The sequence below is a fragment of the Panulirus ornatus genome, chromosome 19, assembly GCF_036320965.1.
Source record: "Panulirus ornatus isolate Po-2019 chromosome 19, ASM3632096v1, whole genome shotgun sequence".
Classification (NCBI taxonomy): Eukaryota; Metazoa; Arthropoda; class Malacostraca; order Decapoda; family Palinuridae; genus Panulirus; species Panulirus ornatus.
Window position 1 is genome coordinate 8265892 of NC_092242.1, and position 15266 is coordinate 8281157.

Sequence of the window (15266 nt, forward strand, 5' to 3'; positions counted from 1 at the left end):
GAAGAATGTTGTTTCAGGAGTAGAGGGGGATGTATTGGTCAGGTGTTTGCTTTGAAGAATGTTGGTGAAAAATACTTAGAGAAACTGTAAAATTTGCATTTGGCTGTTATGGATCTGGAGAAAGCATATGATTGGGTTGATGGAGATGTTTTGTGAAAGGTGTTACAGAAATTTTGTGTTGGGGAAAAGCTATTAGGAAAATGAGAAGTATTTATCAAGAGAGTAAGGCGTATGTGCAAGTAGATTTAAGAGAATGACTGGTTCCAGGTGAAAATGGGCTTCTAGCATGGATGTATGATGTCACCATAACTGTTTATTATTTTTATGGATGGGGTGGTGGAGTGGTGAGGGAGGTAAATGCAAGTGTTTTAGAGTAATGGGCTGGTATGTTGTCTTTTGGGTGTAAGGGGTGCTTAGGAGGTAAGTCAGTTGTTGTTTTCTAATGACAAGGTACTGGTGTCAGATTCAGGTGAGAAACTGCAGAAGTTAGTGTCTGAATTTGTGGGTTTGTAAAAGGAGAAAGTTCGGAGAAAATATGAATGAAAGCTTGGTTGTTAGGTTTAACAGTGTAAAGAGACAGGTTAGTTAAGTTGTGAGTTTGAATGAAAAAACTTGGAGACAGTGAATGGAATCATGGAAGTCAAGGTGAGTCATGGGATGGACGAGGGTACCAAGTTCCAAGGAGCATTAAGGAAGGTGTAGAAAGAAGGGTCAGTATCTGGGAAGGCAAAAATGAATGTGCTCAAATGGTTTGGACATATGGAAAGAATTAGTAAGGAGAGGTTGACAAAGAGGGTATATGTGTCTGAGGAGGAGGGGGTCAAAAAAGTGGGGCAGATTAAATTAGAGATGGAAGAATGAGAGAAAAAGGTTTTAGGGGCTGGGGCTGTGACATGTAGGAGGGTTAAAAGTGTGCATGGAATAGAATGATAGAGTGAACTGAAGTGATGTGGCAGATGGGGACAATGTGCTGTCAGTAGACTGAACCACAGCCTATGAACCAGCCAGTGGTTTCATTGCATAACACGTGACATCTGGGGAATGCATGGAAGCAAATTAGGCTTTTCTTCATCTTTTCCTGATGCTACCTTGCCATTATGGGAAATGGCAAACAAGTGTGAAAGAAATAAAAAGATATATATACAGAGTCCACCAAAAACCTTGTCTGCTTCCACACACATTTTCAGTGGCGATGTCACCTAACATGTTACTTTGTCATCTCTCCTTTTGCCTTGGTTACATCTGCAGATGTCTGAGCAGGGAATTGGCAAGGTTCCTGAAGTATTCTAGTTCCATTTTTTAGTTCCATATGGTTTTGGTCAGAATGAGGTGATGCAGTGGTAAAGTGTTGCATCACTTAATCATGTGTTCTGAGTGCCTAGTGCACCTAGAAATGTTGTGTGTACCCACATTTTCTTGCTTCCAGGTGAAAATTCGGGCTTTCTCCTCCTTAGAAAGGTAAGAGCCAACCTTCTTTAAGCATAGGTGGAAGAGATACAGTGCACAGAAGTGAAATTTCCAAAATGAAGTGGCAGCCTGAAAGAATAAGAATGAATATCATTCCTTCAAGATAGCCTGAGGCAGGTTGCTGGTGCTGATGCTGTGAGAAACAGTTGTCTCACCAACCAAATGTATGATGCTTTCACCCTGACCACTTAATATACTTGTGCCCACAATAAACCTTTGTTGTGTGGTGCCTTTGAAAATATATGGGGTTGACAAGGCTTTTTGTGGACAGGGTACATACTTGTTTGCCATGTGAATTTGGGAGGATGAGTGAAAGATGTTGTAAGTGATTGGGACTGGAGCATGCAAGAGGATGTAAGGTGTCCACAGGAAAGATTTGATGTATAGGGGGTGATGTGCTTTTAATGGGCTGAGCAAGGTCATATGAAGCAGTCAAGGGAAACCCCAGAAAGATCTCTGGGGCTTGGCTCTATATAGGGAGTTCTGATTTTGTTGCGGTATACATAACAGGCAGAGATTGTATGTGAGCAAGTTAAGCTATTTTTCTTCTGCTCATGGCTTTGTCTCACTGTATGGGAAATTCGAAACAGATGAAGGAAGGTGTGGCAGTGGTATGTTGCTGTTGTAGTGTCTGCTCAGTGTATGTCTGAGTCAAAAGGTTAGAGGCCATCTGGTCATCATCATCCCAGCCCTTTGCAAGAGTGAGCAGACAAGGACCTAGAGGGCCTGAATTTGCTAGTTTGCTGAATCCTCTTGAGTACTTTTCATCATTAGGTGTTGTGTTCTTGCAAAGTCCTACCTGCTTGTTTCAGTTCAGACTTTGTGAAGAAGCTTGCAAGCTGCCAGTGCTGCATACATTACCTCATGTTTTGGCAGTAGATGCCAAGTCACTTGCAACTATGGATTGTCCATTATTTGTTGGTCGCCACACATGAAGGTGGTTCCATCTTGTTTACTCATAGTGATTATTGGTGCTACAGTTCTGAGTGTTTGACCTTCCAAGTTTCACTGGCTTCTAACTTGTGCATTTCCTGCTCTGCCATGAATTTCATCACAAATGGAAATGTCCTGGGAGGAAAGGACTCTGGTCAGTTGTTTTCAGATGGAGAATGGTATTTTGCAGCATGGACTAGGCTTAAGATATCTCTATACACATCTTTAAAGGTAGCCAATAAAGCTTCAGTGGACATTTTTTCAGCTTCTACCTTAAGGAACCTAGTCCACTTTAAGAGAATAACACACATCCATTGAAACAACTAATTACCTTTACTTTTAATAGTTATTAAGGGCAAATCCCTGGAACTGTTATTGTCATAACAAACCTTAACAACAGCTCTTGCCCTTCATGGGTATTGGCCTATGGTAATAGTCTCATAACTCATAGGAATGAGGTTTTATATGAACTTAGAGGATTGTCTTTGCATCCTCATCCAGAATTACCATCAAATCTGCTGTGGTATCAAACTGCATTTGCAGATGTTTATATGTTTATAATTTTTGGTCACATCCACCAATATCTGTCATTGTTGTGTATTTTTTTATTGATGTGGGGCACAAGAGCACCATCATTGGTACTTGCATTATCACTGTTATAGGTACCAGTAGCATTGCCTTCTACTTGATGGCGGTGCTTGTGCTTGCCTGTTGTAGTTGCCGACTTGGTCTCCAGTGTAAGGATTTTGCTTGCTTGTCCTACACATTTGCAAAATGGCCTAACTAATTAAATATATGTCAAGCCTTGTCAATGGCAGAGCACTTATTTCTTTTGATAGCACATATAACCACACAAAGAGCAACTCTTGGTTGGCTTACTTTGTTGCCTGCACTGTTTGATTCACCTTGTGAACCACCACCACCCTTACCTGATCTCTGTAACTGGTGCACAGCACTGTTATTAAGGCTCTACTCTTCCCATGTCTGGTGCTTGTTTTTAATTGCAGACACAGTTTTGGTGAAAGACCCTTATCTCTAAAATGTGCCTGGTATTTTAAGGGGACTTGGGTGGAGTCAGGTGCTCGGTATATTGGCGGCCTATTTGTGATTGTAAGATGATTGTGTGGTTTTCCCTGATCATAGTTTCACACCTTATGCATTAAGGACAGTGCTGTTCACACTTTATGGTTTCTTTCCAGGAGTTATTTCTTACTTTAAATAACACATTAAACATATGTATTACTCTCCCAGGCAAAGCTATATCTATTTTCATGAGTAATTGCACCATTGATTTTCTTACCATCAAAAATAGAGGCTCTTGTACTACTTTGATTGTTTATTTTATAATTAACTAAATTTCTGGCATGTTCTTAGTGCTTTATTTAATGGAAAAGGGAATGGGCACTTACAAAAGACATCATAAGAAATTGATGCTTGTAAGCCCTTCATGATTGCCTATGAGAAACTGTGGAATATGGAATGCCTTCCATAAACAAAATTCTTAGTATTTCTGTTTGTTTCAAAAACAGTTATATCACTTTTCTTTGTCAAAAAATTGCTAGAGATACAGTGTATTCTAGTTCAGATCAAGTTCTTGCTTATCCTTCTGTAAACTTACATTCCTTTTCATGTTTTGCTTTTGATTTTACCAGATGCTGCCTACTTGTGGTTACACTGTGAGTGAAAACTCACCTTTGGCAAGGCTGTATTACAGGGAGTTCATTCTTGTTAAAGAACTTTTCACTCCAAAGGAGTCTACATTTCCTTGCAACTGGAAGTAGTGCAGCTTTGAGGTGCAGGAGCCTGTAGAAAGGTCCTGGGTAATGCCAGGACTTTTTCATAGAAATTAGTCTTGGAGTCATTATAAATGATTATTCTACATCATATGAAAAGAATAGTGTATGTAAGCTTTTCTTTTCCCCATGTTCATCAGTTACTCTGTTTATCATACATGCTGAATGATTCTAGGCATGTTCATGTGGCATCATATGAGGTTGGTTGATGCATGTGCACCCCGAATGATTTGTGGGCATAGCTAGGGTACATGATAGTTTTTCCAGCCATGACAAGAGGCTATAGTGACACCTGTGGGTATTTAGTAGAATCAAACATCTGTTTGGATCTCTAATAACACTGGGAGCCATTAAAATGTCATATTAAGCTGAGAGCCATGAGTTTATCAGGAATCATATGAATCATTGAGGAGTAAAAGTTTAAGTGTCATTTATGAGAGCATATGGCTTTAGAAGCCATAGCTTAGTGTGACTTGTTTGGAGGGTTGAGTGGTACGTGAATTTCATCAGGTAGCACATATGCAGTTTGGTTGGTCAGATTTTTGTCTTATTAGACAACTCCCATCAGTTAATTGTGCTGGGGAAGAGCATTTCCACTGATTGTCATATTTTGGCTCCTTTTTATCCTACAGATTAGAGCAAGTTAAGGTTTGTGCAGGTTGCTGTTATCAGATTTCAGATTTCATATACCACCATTTCCGTGTACAAGAAATCATTTTAAAAAAGATCAGTTCATAAATCTGGCCTGCTCTTAGTTTTTCATTTATATCATTTATTGCCAAACTATTGATAAGCATGCTACTACTTTTTATCTCCTTTGAATAATGCACATATTTTCAAAACTATATTGCACATGACAGTACAGAAATTAATCCTAATGTATAAGATGCAGTAGTGTTGCACAGTTTAAGCTCCAAATGTCTGTTCATATTATATTTTTCCATTATATCTTACTCAGTGCAAAGTTTAGATTAACAAAGCAACTAACAGATGAATTACAAATTCATTCTACAGGAGGTCGGTCTGTCAGTGTAGGTCCTGAAAATCGGTCTCCTAAACGAACGTCACGACCACCATCTACTCATGCTGCAGCACCTGCAACAAAACCTGAACGGCGTCCACGACCTAGTAAGTAGAACTTTGGCTTTCTTAAAAAGATTTGTAGATGGTAATAAGGAAGGAGGGACAGCAACTACAGTAATGAGAGATTCTGAGGGCATTACAAGGTTGCCTTACAGCACATTCTGGATTTAGGATGATTAAATTTTAAGTGGTTTGAAGTACATTTTGAGTTATGTGGTCATGAGTTCTACAGACACTTAGGAACCAAAAAGGATAAAGTGATCATTCCACAACAAAAGAATGTTATGAAAAATTATATTAATGCTTTATGATTACTTCATTTTTAGTATATTATCTTCCAGTTAATGAATTGATTTATAAATGTTTAGACCTCTTAAAAGAAGTGGCCGAAAATTTATGAAGTTTTACTTCATTTTAATCAGCAAAAAGATATACTCTACTCCCCATCTTTTGCTGCCATGCAGAAGTATGTAGCACTCATTGTTGTCATTTGAAAGAGGGTGATTGTTCTGTACATGCATAAGTGACTGTAAGTTTTAGATAACAGTTGAAACTTGATGTATGTGTTGAGTGATTGTATTTGGATATAGTGACTATGTACAGATAAGTGTGCTACTGGCTTTATGGATTTTTTTGATACAGAACAATTTTTTTGGTCTTACATCTGCAGCTTATTAACTTGTCAACATGTTGCTCTTCCTAACACCAGTACTTATCTAAATTTTTTCAGTAACCTAAGCTTTATGAAGCAGATCTTATTTCATACAGACCAAAGTCTGAAATTTACAATAGTGCTGAGATTATATTTGCAAAATGAGTGATTTCTAATTTGAAAAATGTTGATTGACTAAAAGATTAATCCCTGATGTGCCAGGCTACATTTCAGAATTATTGCCATTAATTCAGGTGGTGACCTGATGTAATCTGAAACTATTTGATATGTACAGCTTTATCAGCTCACCATTTGTTACCATACTGCTCAATTGAATGTACTGTTTTTTGTACTTGACACACAGTTTCGACGTTGTGTTATGAAAAACTTGGATCAACATTGTTTCGAAGGTGAATTGACTAAATGTAGAGAAGTAGTACCATTCCAGACAGGCAGCTCAAAACTAAGCCATGAGAACTTGTTAACTAAGATCATGTAGTGAGAAACCATTGCAGATGAACAAAACCAATCAAAATATCTGTTTTAATGCAGCTGCAGTTATCCCAACCCTATTTACCTGTACTTTGATTTTCCTTAACATCACAGCCTCAGTCAACTTTACCATTATCTCTAGCTTGGTTGATTCTTACTATGTTCCTCAATATTAGAACATTTGCAGTACCCAAGTTATGTTTCAGAGCTATTCAGGAGCTATAAGGAGGCAAGACAAATTTTTTTGTGAGTTTAGGGCAGGTGTTTTTAATTCATCAAACTGAAATATTTAAAAATGGCTTTTACTCTCAATTAACAGGCAAGGATCAGTGAAGATTGGGATATTCATTTTGTGCTGCATCTGGATTTATAACAGTTTGCTATTATTTTCTTTTAAGGGGTACCTCTTATGGAGACAGACAACCAATTCATCAAGTGGTCAGAGGGGAAGGAGGGAGTGAGTGGGTGAGAGGGGATTAATCAGATCTTCAAGGTTTCATTTTCATGTTTGACTGGTGCAAGGAGCATGCCGACAACAAAATAGAATGAAAAATATAAATCTATCCCCTTTTTTCTCTCTCTTCTGCAGCCTGTTCCATGAGTATGAGAGATTCTCAAGGATAATATTTAGGAAAACAAGTGTTTGTGTATTGATTGGAAAATGTTGAGGGTTTATAAGGTATTTTATTCTATTGTATTGCTGTAATTTATGAAAGTCTTACAAGGTCATCTAACATAATTTAGATACTCATTATGTATAATGAGTTTTGCCACCATATTTGGTGTTTTAAGATGAGTAAAACCCTTGTAACTGTTAGGTTGAAACTGTAGACAGTGTAGATGTTATCAAGCCAACACTCATATGCTGAAAGAAATTGTTCTTTCCTGTGGTGTATCTTCTCCATTATTCTTTCCTTTTCCCTCAGTCATGAGTCAGAGTTTGTTGATGGTGTGTTGCATAGATAGGGGTTTCACCACTTAAGGAGACTCTTTTGCCATGGCCACCCCCTTGAGGGATTTACCAAAGGGATTGGGAACTATCTTGAGTAAGTTTGGTGATATGGAAGGAGAGATAAGGGAGAGAGCAGTACACAGTAGAATAGTCACTGGGTTCCTTAATAGAATAATGAATGGTAGAGGTAAAAGTATGGGAATGAAGAAAGGACTGTGGGAAAGCATGGTCCTCCCATCCTTGACCTATGCATGTGAAACATGGACATAGAATGAGTCCAGAGGTCAAGAATCCAGGCTGTGGAAATAAGTTATTTGAGAGGGACTTGTGGAATGATTAGACGGAATGAAGAAACTAATGATGGGATGTATTAGAGATTTGATATGGTATGGAATGCAAAGGGAATGAATTGTGAAGTGATAGAGTGGGTGAAAAGTAATGATTTGAGGTGGTTTGGGCTTGTGGAAAGAGTGCAAGATGAGGAGTTTACAAGGAGTGTGTATGATTGTGTGATAAAAGTTGGGGGAGGGGTGTTAGGGAAAGACTACCTATGACATGGGCAAATAGAGTGAAAGAGCACTGAGGAGAGAGAAATGAGGGAAGAATGCTGGGAATGGTGTTTGCAAGAGAGGCATGTAAGGACAGGGGTAGGTGGAGATTCTTTTACTGTTGGCCACCCTGTTGATGGGAGTTCCCAGAAGGAATGGGCATCAGTGATATAGATAGACAGTTGTTATTCTTTCTTAGGCATACATGTTAAAGTTACAATTCCAGTTCTTCTACAAACAAACTGAAGTAACAATTATTTTATGAAAATTCATTAAAGATTTTTTTACATGCATTTGTTCACATCTGCTATCTAGGTGTCACTTATAATGTACCAAAGCCAGACCCTCCTATCCACACCCAGGCCCCACAGACATTTTCATGGATCTTCATATTCCCTAATTCAGCCCAATGACAAGACGTCAAACTGTAAACCACATTGCTGTACTATGCTGTATCCCTTGCTTGCATCACATCCTCCTACATCTCAAGTCTCTAGGCCTTCAAAGAATCTCTCATTCGATCCTCCTTGGTTTTTCATGTTTTCACTTAATGCAGATAATGCTAGATAATCACTGTATATTTCATTTTTTATTGGTCTTTTGGATGATTAATCACAATATCTGATTATCATAATAGAACATTATTGCAGTACTTAACATGGTTTTGGCTACCCATTTTTAGAAACTAATACTTTTCAAGTGAATTTTTTTTTTCCATCTTACAAAGCATTTTCTTTTACACAGATATTATTATAGATATTTATAACATTCTTACCTCAGCTGAGGGTGTAATCTTAAAGAATCCCTAACAAAATATGAAAAGAATGGGTACATTCCAAAATATATGATCTACTCAAGGCATCTCAAAATAATGTTGTCCCTATCAGTGAACATTGTGCTCATGCCTGCCTTTCTCTTGAATGGGTGTAATGATTGTAATTGTAATACTCAAAATTAGATAATATACTATTCACAAATGTTAATTACTCAGCTAATGAGAAATTACTTTGGTGTCTTTGAAGGTACTTTTGCTTTGTTTGGTAATCTAATTGCTTCGTACCATCTCAATGACTTTGTTAGTTTACATTCCTGCATCAGTGAGGTAGCAGATAAAGAAAGGCCACACCCATTACTATCCATATACAAACTGTCATGTGTAATGCACTGAAACCACAGCTCTTTATCTGCATCCAGGCCCTTCAGACCTTTCCATGGCTTACCCTAGACGTTTCACATGCCCTGGTTCTTAAAAGGCTTTTAAGAGCACTAAGTGTAAAACTTTTAAAGAATACAGATATTACATCTCTGAATTAGAAAGAAAAGATTGTTTAAGATTTTTAGTTTAACAGTTTATACTCAAATAATGAATGTAATCACCTTTTGAATATACTCATAATTACATGACACATATCAACAGGCTTGGTTTCTTTCTGATTATGATCACAATGAAGATTTCATATTATGAATTGCAAGTTTCAAGTTGACAAATCTTGTAGAAAAAAGCTAATAAAAGCATGACTCATTTTCCAGTCATTACAACAGGACCCTACATCTCTCAGTATTTCTAGTAATGAAACACTGGACTTCCTCACCCTTCGCTCACCCTAATTTATGACTGATTTATGATCACAGTGCCTTAATCATTTTAGGCCGATACTTGGCCAATCATTGACTGCTGCTGGGATGATATTGTTAACCCAATCACTTCCTGAGTATATAGTTCTCTGGGATTTCCTGCTGATAGGATATTGTTGTAACCAGTTCATCTTATAGGTTAGTATTCTTGTTTTTCTTGTTATATCTATTAGAAAGTTTATGGTTTATGAAGAAAAACAGAACCACTCTCAAAATGAATTTAAGGACAGCCTTTGACTCAGTTGTTACAGGATCACACTGTGGTGGTGATCAGAAAGGACATAGAGCCTGAAATAGAACTAGCTTTTATCAATGTACTTTTTCTGGTTCAAAAAAGGGGTTTAATACAATGATCTTGGATCTGTATTTTTTGACATCCATAAACTGTAACACTGAAACGGTTTAAGATGACCACTTAATAGAACAACTATTAGACCATACATTTAGTCAGCTGGACTTTACTGTTGCTGGGGGCTAAAGTTAAATTTGCCCTTTGGTTGGATAAAACTGCATTCGAACAATAGTCAAATAAAGCATCAAAAATTTTAAGGAGTCAAAAAAGCATCAAAAATTTTGAGGAGAGTCAGATTCCATTGTACCTTTAAATCATTGTTGTGTTTGGTCTTATTGAAAGTTTTTTCTTAACCCTTGTCCTTCTGATGCATACATTCTTGTGTTCTCAGGGCAGACTGCACAGAAGAGAAATGTAGGTTTTGAAAATTGAAAACCTTTATCTCTTTTGAGTTGGTGTCCTTTTAGCATTTTTTCATGGTTGTCTTACCCTGCCCTACCATCCCTTCTTTCTTTCAATAACCTTTTCCTTATACCTACTGTGACTGCCTTTGGGTTGGTACCCATGATCTGTGAATTGTGAGTGCTGAACAGCTTGAAGTGATTGTGTTGATGACATCATCCTTACTGGTTGTTGATTGACCAAGAGTGGGCCAAAAATGAACAAACTGCCATAATCAAGAATAAATGGTTAGTGAATTGTGAGGAAGGTCAGCACTTTCTCACAAGAAATACTTAGGATTGGAAAGTCATGATCCTGATTTTCCTCATCTTTCATGCTCATGGGATACTGCCTAGGATAGAAAAAGTTTTTCAGTCAGCAAGACATATGCATCTTTTTGATACGTGGAGGTAATTAGAATTTTCTTTGAAGTGAATGATTAGGTGCTTAGATTGTGGCCAGCATTTAACAAACTGGGAGGATGAAGATTGGTATGTTTAGAGGTATAGTACTCTTGACTGTGTTGGAAAGTAAATGTTTGAGGATAACATGGTGTAAGGAGGGTTGATTAAGCAAAAATTGATAGGATAAGGGAGATATGTGACAAGAAGAGTATGGTTGAGAGAGCAGGAGAGGGTGGGCTGAAATAGTTTGGGCACTTGGAAAGAATGGATGAGGAAAGGTTGACAAAGAGGATAATGCATCAGAAGTGGTGGGGACAAGGAAAAGGAGTTGACCAAATTGGAGACAGAAGGATGGAGTGAGTAGGGTTTTATGTACTTAGGGTCTAAATGTGCAGGAGAGTGAAAGGCATGCACATGGTAGAGTGATTTGAAGTGATGTGATATAGAGGGGGCATTGATCTTGTGCTTTTAGGTCACTGAACTAACAGCAGCAGGGGAAACTGTTGAGAGGTCTGTGGGGCTTGTTTGTGGATAGGAGCTGTGTTTTCAGGGCACTACTCTTGACAGATTGAGAATGGACAAGAACGAATGAGGGTTTCCTTCATTTGTTTCTGGAATTACCTTGCTTATGCAGGAAAACAGTGTGTATGTGTGGAGAAGAGAAGTAAAATGAAAAAACGTGTCTTGAAATTTTATACAAACCATTTTCTTTAAGAATAACAACTAAGAATCATGTCATGTATTCCACAGCTTACCCAGGGAAAAATAAAGAACTTGTGGTTAGAGCATGCTTCCACCATATACATATTTGTAATATTTTCATTCTATTCCTCACCCACCATTAGTTTTTTGTCTCTCTTTGTTTAAGTTGAAGAGTTAATCACTTGTTTCTTGGTTGTTTTATTATTCTTTTATGATCTTTCATTTCAAAAGAAAGTAATTGTTTTTGCACTTAAGTATTTTGGTATTCAAACATTGTTCCACCAGCTCATTTGAATACAAATCAGGTAATTTAGATGCCATACAGTGTTATTCTGGTATATCAGTATTTTAGCTAAATTTGGGGTTATGTCAGACAGTTGAGATGAATTTCATACTTCTTCCCATCTTAATTCAACTTGTAGACCATAGAATATGCTCTATTTTAATTTTCACATGGTTTTCTGCTTGTTTTTCTGAAGTAGGTTCTGCTAATTGATGATCTAATAATCATCTACATATTGAGAAAGATATAGGATAAAATAGGGAAAGTAGATGGAAGTCTTAATGAACTTTAACATCTACTTATGCAGAGAAATATGGATGAAAATAAGTAAAGTAAGTATGCTGTACATGGCATTGGTGATCATTTAGTGCACTTGACTCTCTGGCCACACAGATTTAAGAGTTCTGCGCAGTCTTGAATTGATAAGGATAGTTCAAGTAATCATGAAATAAAAAATCAAATTAAAATGCACCAAATATGATGCAGGTCAGGAAAATATGTTGAATATATCATGGTATCTTAGTTTTAATGATAACGAAAGTAAGGCTAGCAATCCTAATAAGGGGAAGTAACAGACGGTTCTGGGAACCACCTCAGTATTCATAAGTGAGGATGATAATACCCTCTTATGAGGTTAGTGTATTTTTCTGTCATTTTCACAGAACTGCAGTATCATTTACTACAAATGTTTTAATCAGCCAGCCTATACTTTCCAGATACAGATTTTAGAATTCACATTTGCCATTTAGAAAATTATATTGTAGATTTGAAGATTTTTTGCTTACCAATGTGGGGCCATCATAAACTGAGCAGAATTGTTGTTAATTTTCTCTAAAAAGCCAGTACCTGAACAGAAATCCATGTTGCATTTTTTCTTCCAGATAAGTTTTAGTACTCTATTGCTGGAAGAAAGTATAAATTTGTGGCTGTATCCCTTTGTTTAATTTTAACTCATCATTACAAGATTTGCCTGTATAGGTTATCAAATGAAGAACATTATATAAAGAAAGAAATGTCTATCTTAGACGATTTAGAAAATGTAGAGAGGTAGTGCCTGACCACTGACTCATGTCAGTTGTTCTGTCCCAGAATAGACATATTTAACATAGGGCAAGATGGGTTACACTCACTAGGGGAAAATACCTTCTGAGAAGGGTTAGGATTAGACTCTGATAAGCTAGGGCGATATAATACCATATAAAAGAATTCAATTCATCTCTTGATGATTAACAGGTTTTAAGTAACAGTTTGGTTGAACATGAGGTAGCCAGTCTCGTGGTTTGATTTCCCATTAAATGGATGTTTGGGTCTCTTCTGTGATAGGTCATAAACATGTCTTAAAGGTGTATTTGTTGAGTATGGACAGAAACCAGTCTCTCATATTTCAGCTTTGTTTATATGCTACAAAACATTTAGTCATATGTTGTTGTATTTTCACTAATGTTTAATCTTGAATTCAAAAATGTGTACAAACTTATTCTCATCATGGCTCAGCAAGACTCTTGTAGAAATTCACTCTTCACCAAAGTATCATATCTTTTATGAGATATGCTATTTTCTTTTCATGTAGATCATCATTTATAGGTTTAATGATCTGACAGTTTGCAAGTTTGAGCTTTTGAAATAGATATTTCTGGCTCTTGAATGGAATGGAATTATTCAACTTGTTTGCACATAAAACATCATACACATGAAAATTAGAAACTTACTGAATTTGCAGTACTGTGTATACCGTCAACAAAAGTGAATATTGAAGATTGTTAAAGGCACTCAGAATTTTTGCCCATAATAGTTATCTGCTACTTTTTTAATGTAAAATTGATGTGCCCAGGATTTTATGAGCTGCAGTAAGATGAAAAAGATTGGTAGAATATAAGAATTTTACATATTGCAGACTTCTGATTTCTAGTTATATCTTGCTTTGATTATTGATATTTTTATATTTGAAATGAAGGATGAAGCATGCCACCTTTTACTATCTATGAGTTGTGGTAACAGCCATCTGTGAGAATGAGAACTCAGTGGAACACAGTTCCCCCAATAACAATCTGCCAGGGGTCATCTTAACATTTGTATTTGATTTACTTGAGTTTGTGAACTCTCCCATTAGGGACAGATATTAGAAGAAAACCAAAGCTTGCCAGTAAATGGTTTATGCCTTAGGGTGACTTAGTCCACTGTACAGTTATATTGAAGATTGATACAAATAGCATGTACACTGACTTTGCCTCAGCAATTGCTCATCCAAGTGGCAGCAGCAGTACAAATGCCATCTATGCTCATTTTTGAAACCGCAGGATGATGGTTTTAGACTTCACTGGCATACATAGTACAGTGTCAATTATAAATGCAAAAAGCAAATATGTGTATTTCCAAAATTAAGTATGCAAACCTTAACTCAGTTTTACAAATGTCATGCACACACCTATCCTGAATGACCATTGATGAGGATGGCAAAATTATTTACACTTTAGGATAAATTTAGCTAAATCATACATGCTGAAGATGATTCCTGGAAATTTATGTTGATTTTCTGCAATGTTTTGGCTGGATGGTCAATGTAAGCAGCTGCTTTGCTATCTGCCCTTTAATGGTTGTGTGTACAGCTGCGTTGGAAAAGTAGATGATTAGATTGGACATTAGACACTGAATATGTGTCATTTAGAATTACAAGAATGATTAATACAAATTCATTCATTTAAACATACATTGTTGATATATAACTAATGAGTTAATGTCCCACTTTTTCAGATTATAGATTAAGGAGTTCCATAGAAATCAGTGTCTAATGTGATTTTGACTGTTGTGTACTTTTAATATATTAGTTGAGTGTGCTTAGGGGTGATCGAGCCAAAAAACTGACAAATTTCATTTGTGTACAGATAATATCTGAGCAAGGAAAAAAATCCTATGATTTATGGAAATTTTCCTGTAAGATGTAAAAGAAGGAAAATGTGAAACTATGAAAATATACAGACATGGAACAGAAATTTAGTTATTCTCTGACAAACTTTTATTGGTGTTTTATGATAGTTTTGTTTAGGAAGTGGAATTACTTTCATCAAAATCCTTCATATAAAAACTCATTCCAGTTTACTAAAGTAATTTAAAAAATCTTCCCCTTAAGTGATGACTTATTGATGTTGATGCAATTAAAGAAACAAAGTTGTCCATATATTGTGACTAACCAGTCTTAACTGTACCCACTTATCCGAATTTATCCCTTTGAATTTTGGCAAGTTTGCTAAATTTGTGACTCAGGGTTAGGTTCTTAGTAATTTTGAATGTACCTGTATCGGAGGTGGAAAACTATGACATACCAGGGAAGCTGTGTTTTGGCTGTGCAGAATGAATAATAATGCACAGTTCTAATGTAAGTTGATATAGTATAAAATCTTATTTAAACTCTTTAGACTTTAAGTGCTTGCATTTGTAGTACTTTATGAAATTACATTTCTCAAGCATTGCATTTTAAACTTATTTTTACAATTGAATCAGGGCAGAAGAACTTTTTGCAGAATTTTACTTGATGAACTCTCATATAGTCATGGAATGCCCTTTCCTAAATTTAAGCATACTTCAAGCATCA

General features: G+C 36.5%; 1 protein-coding gene across 28 annotated transcripts in view; it reads left to right on the top strand.

Annotated features, from left to right (window-relative positions):
* The window catches only part of LOC139755367 (uncharacterized), an 876210-nt gene that overhangs the window by 728100 nt on the left and 132844 nt on the right, over positions 1–15266 (top strand). For all 28 annotated transcript variants that reach the window (XM_071673571.1, XM_071673553.1, XM_071673567.1 and 25 more), the window contains one exon: positions 5208–5321. In XM_071673571.1, the coding sequence (XP_071529672.1) occupies positions 5208–5321 (114 nt within the window). The remainder of the gene's footprint in view (positions 1–5207; positions 5322–15266) is intronic.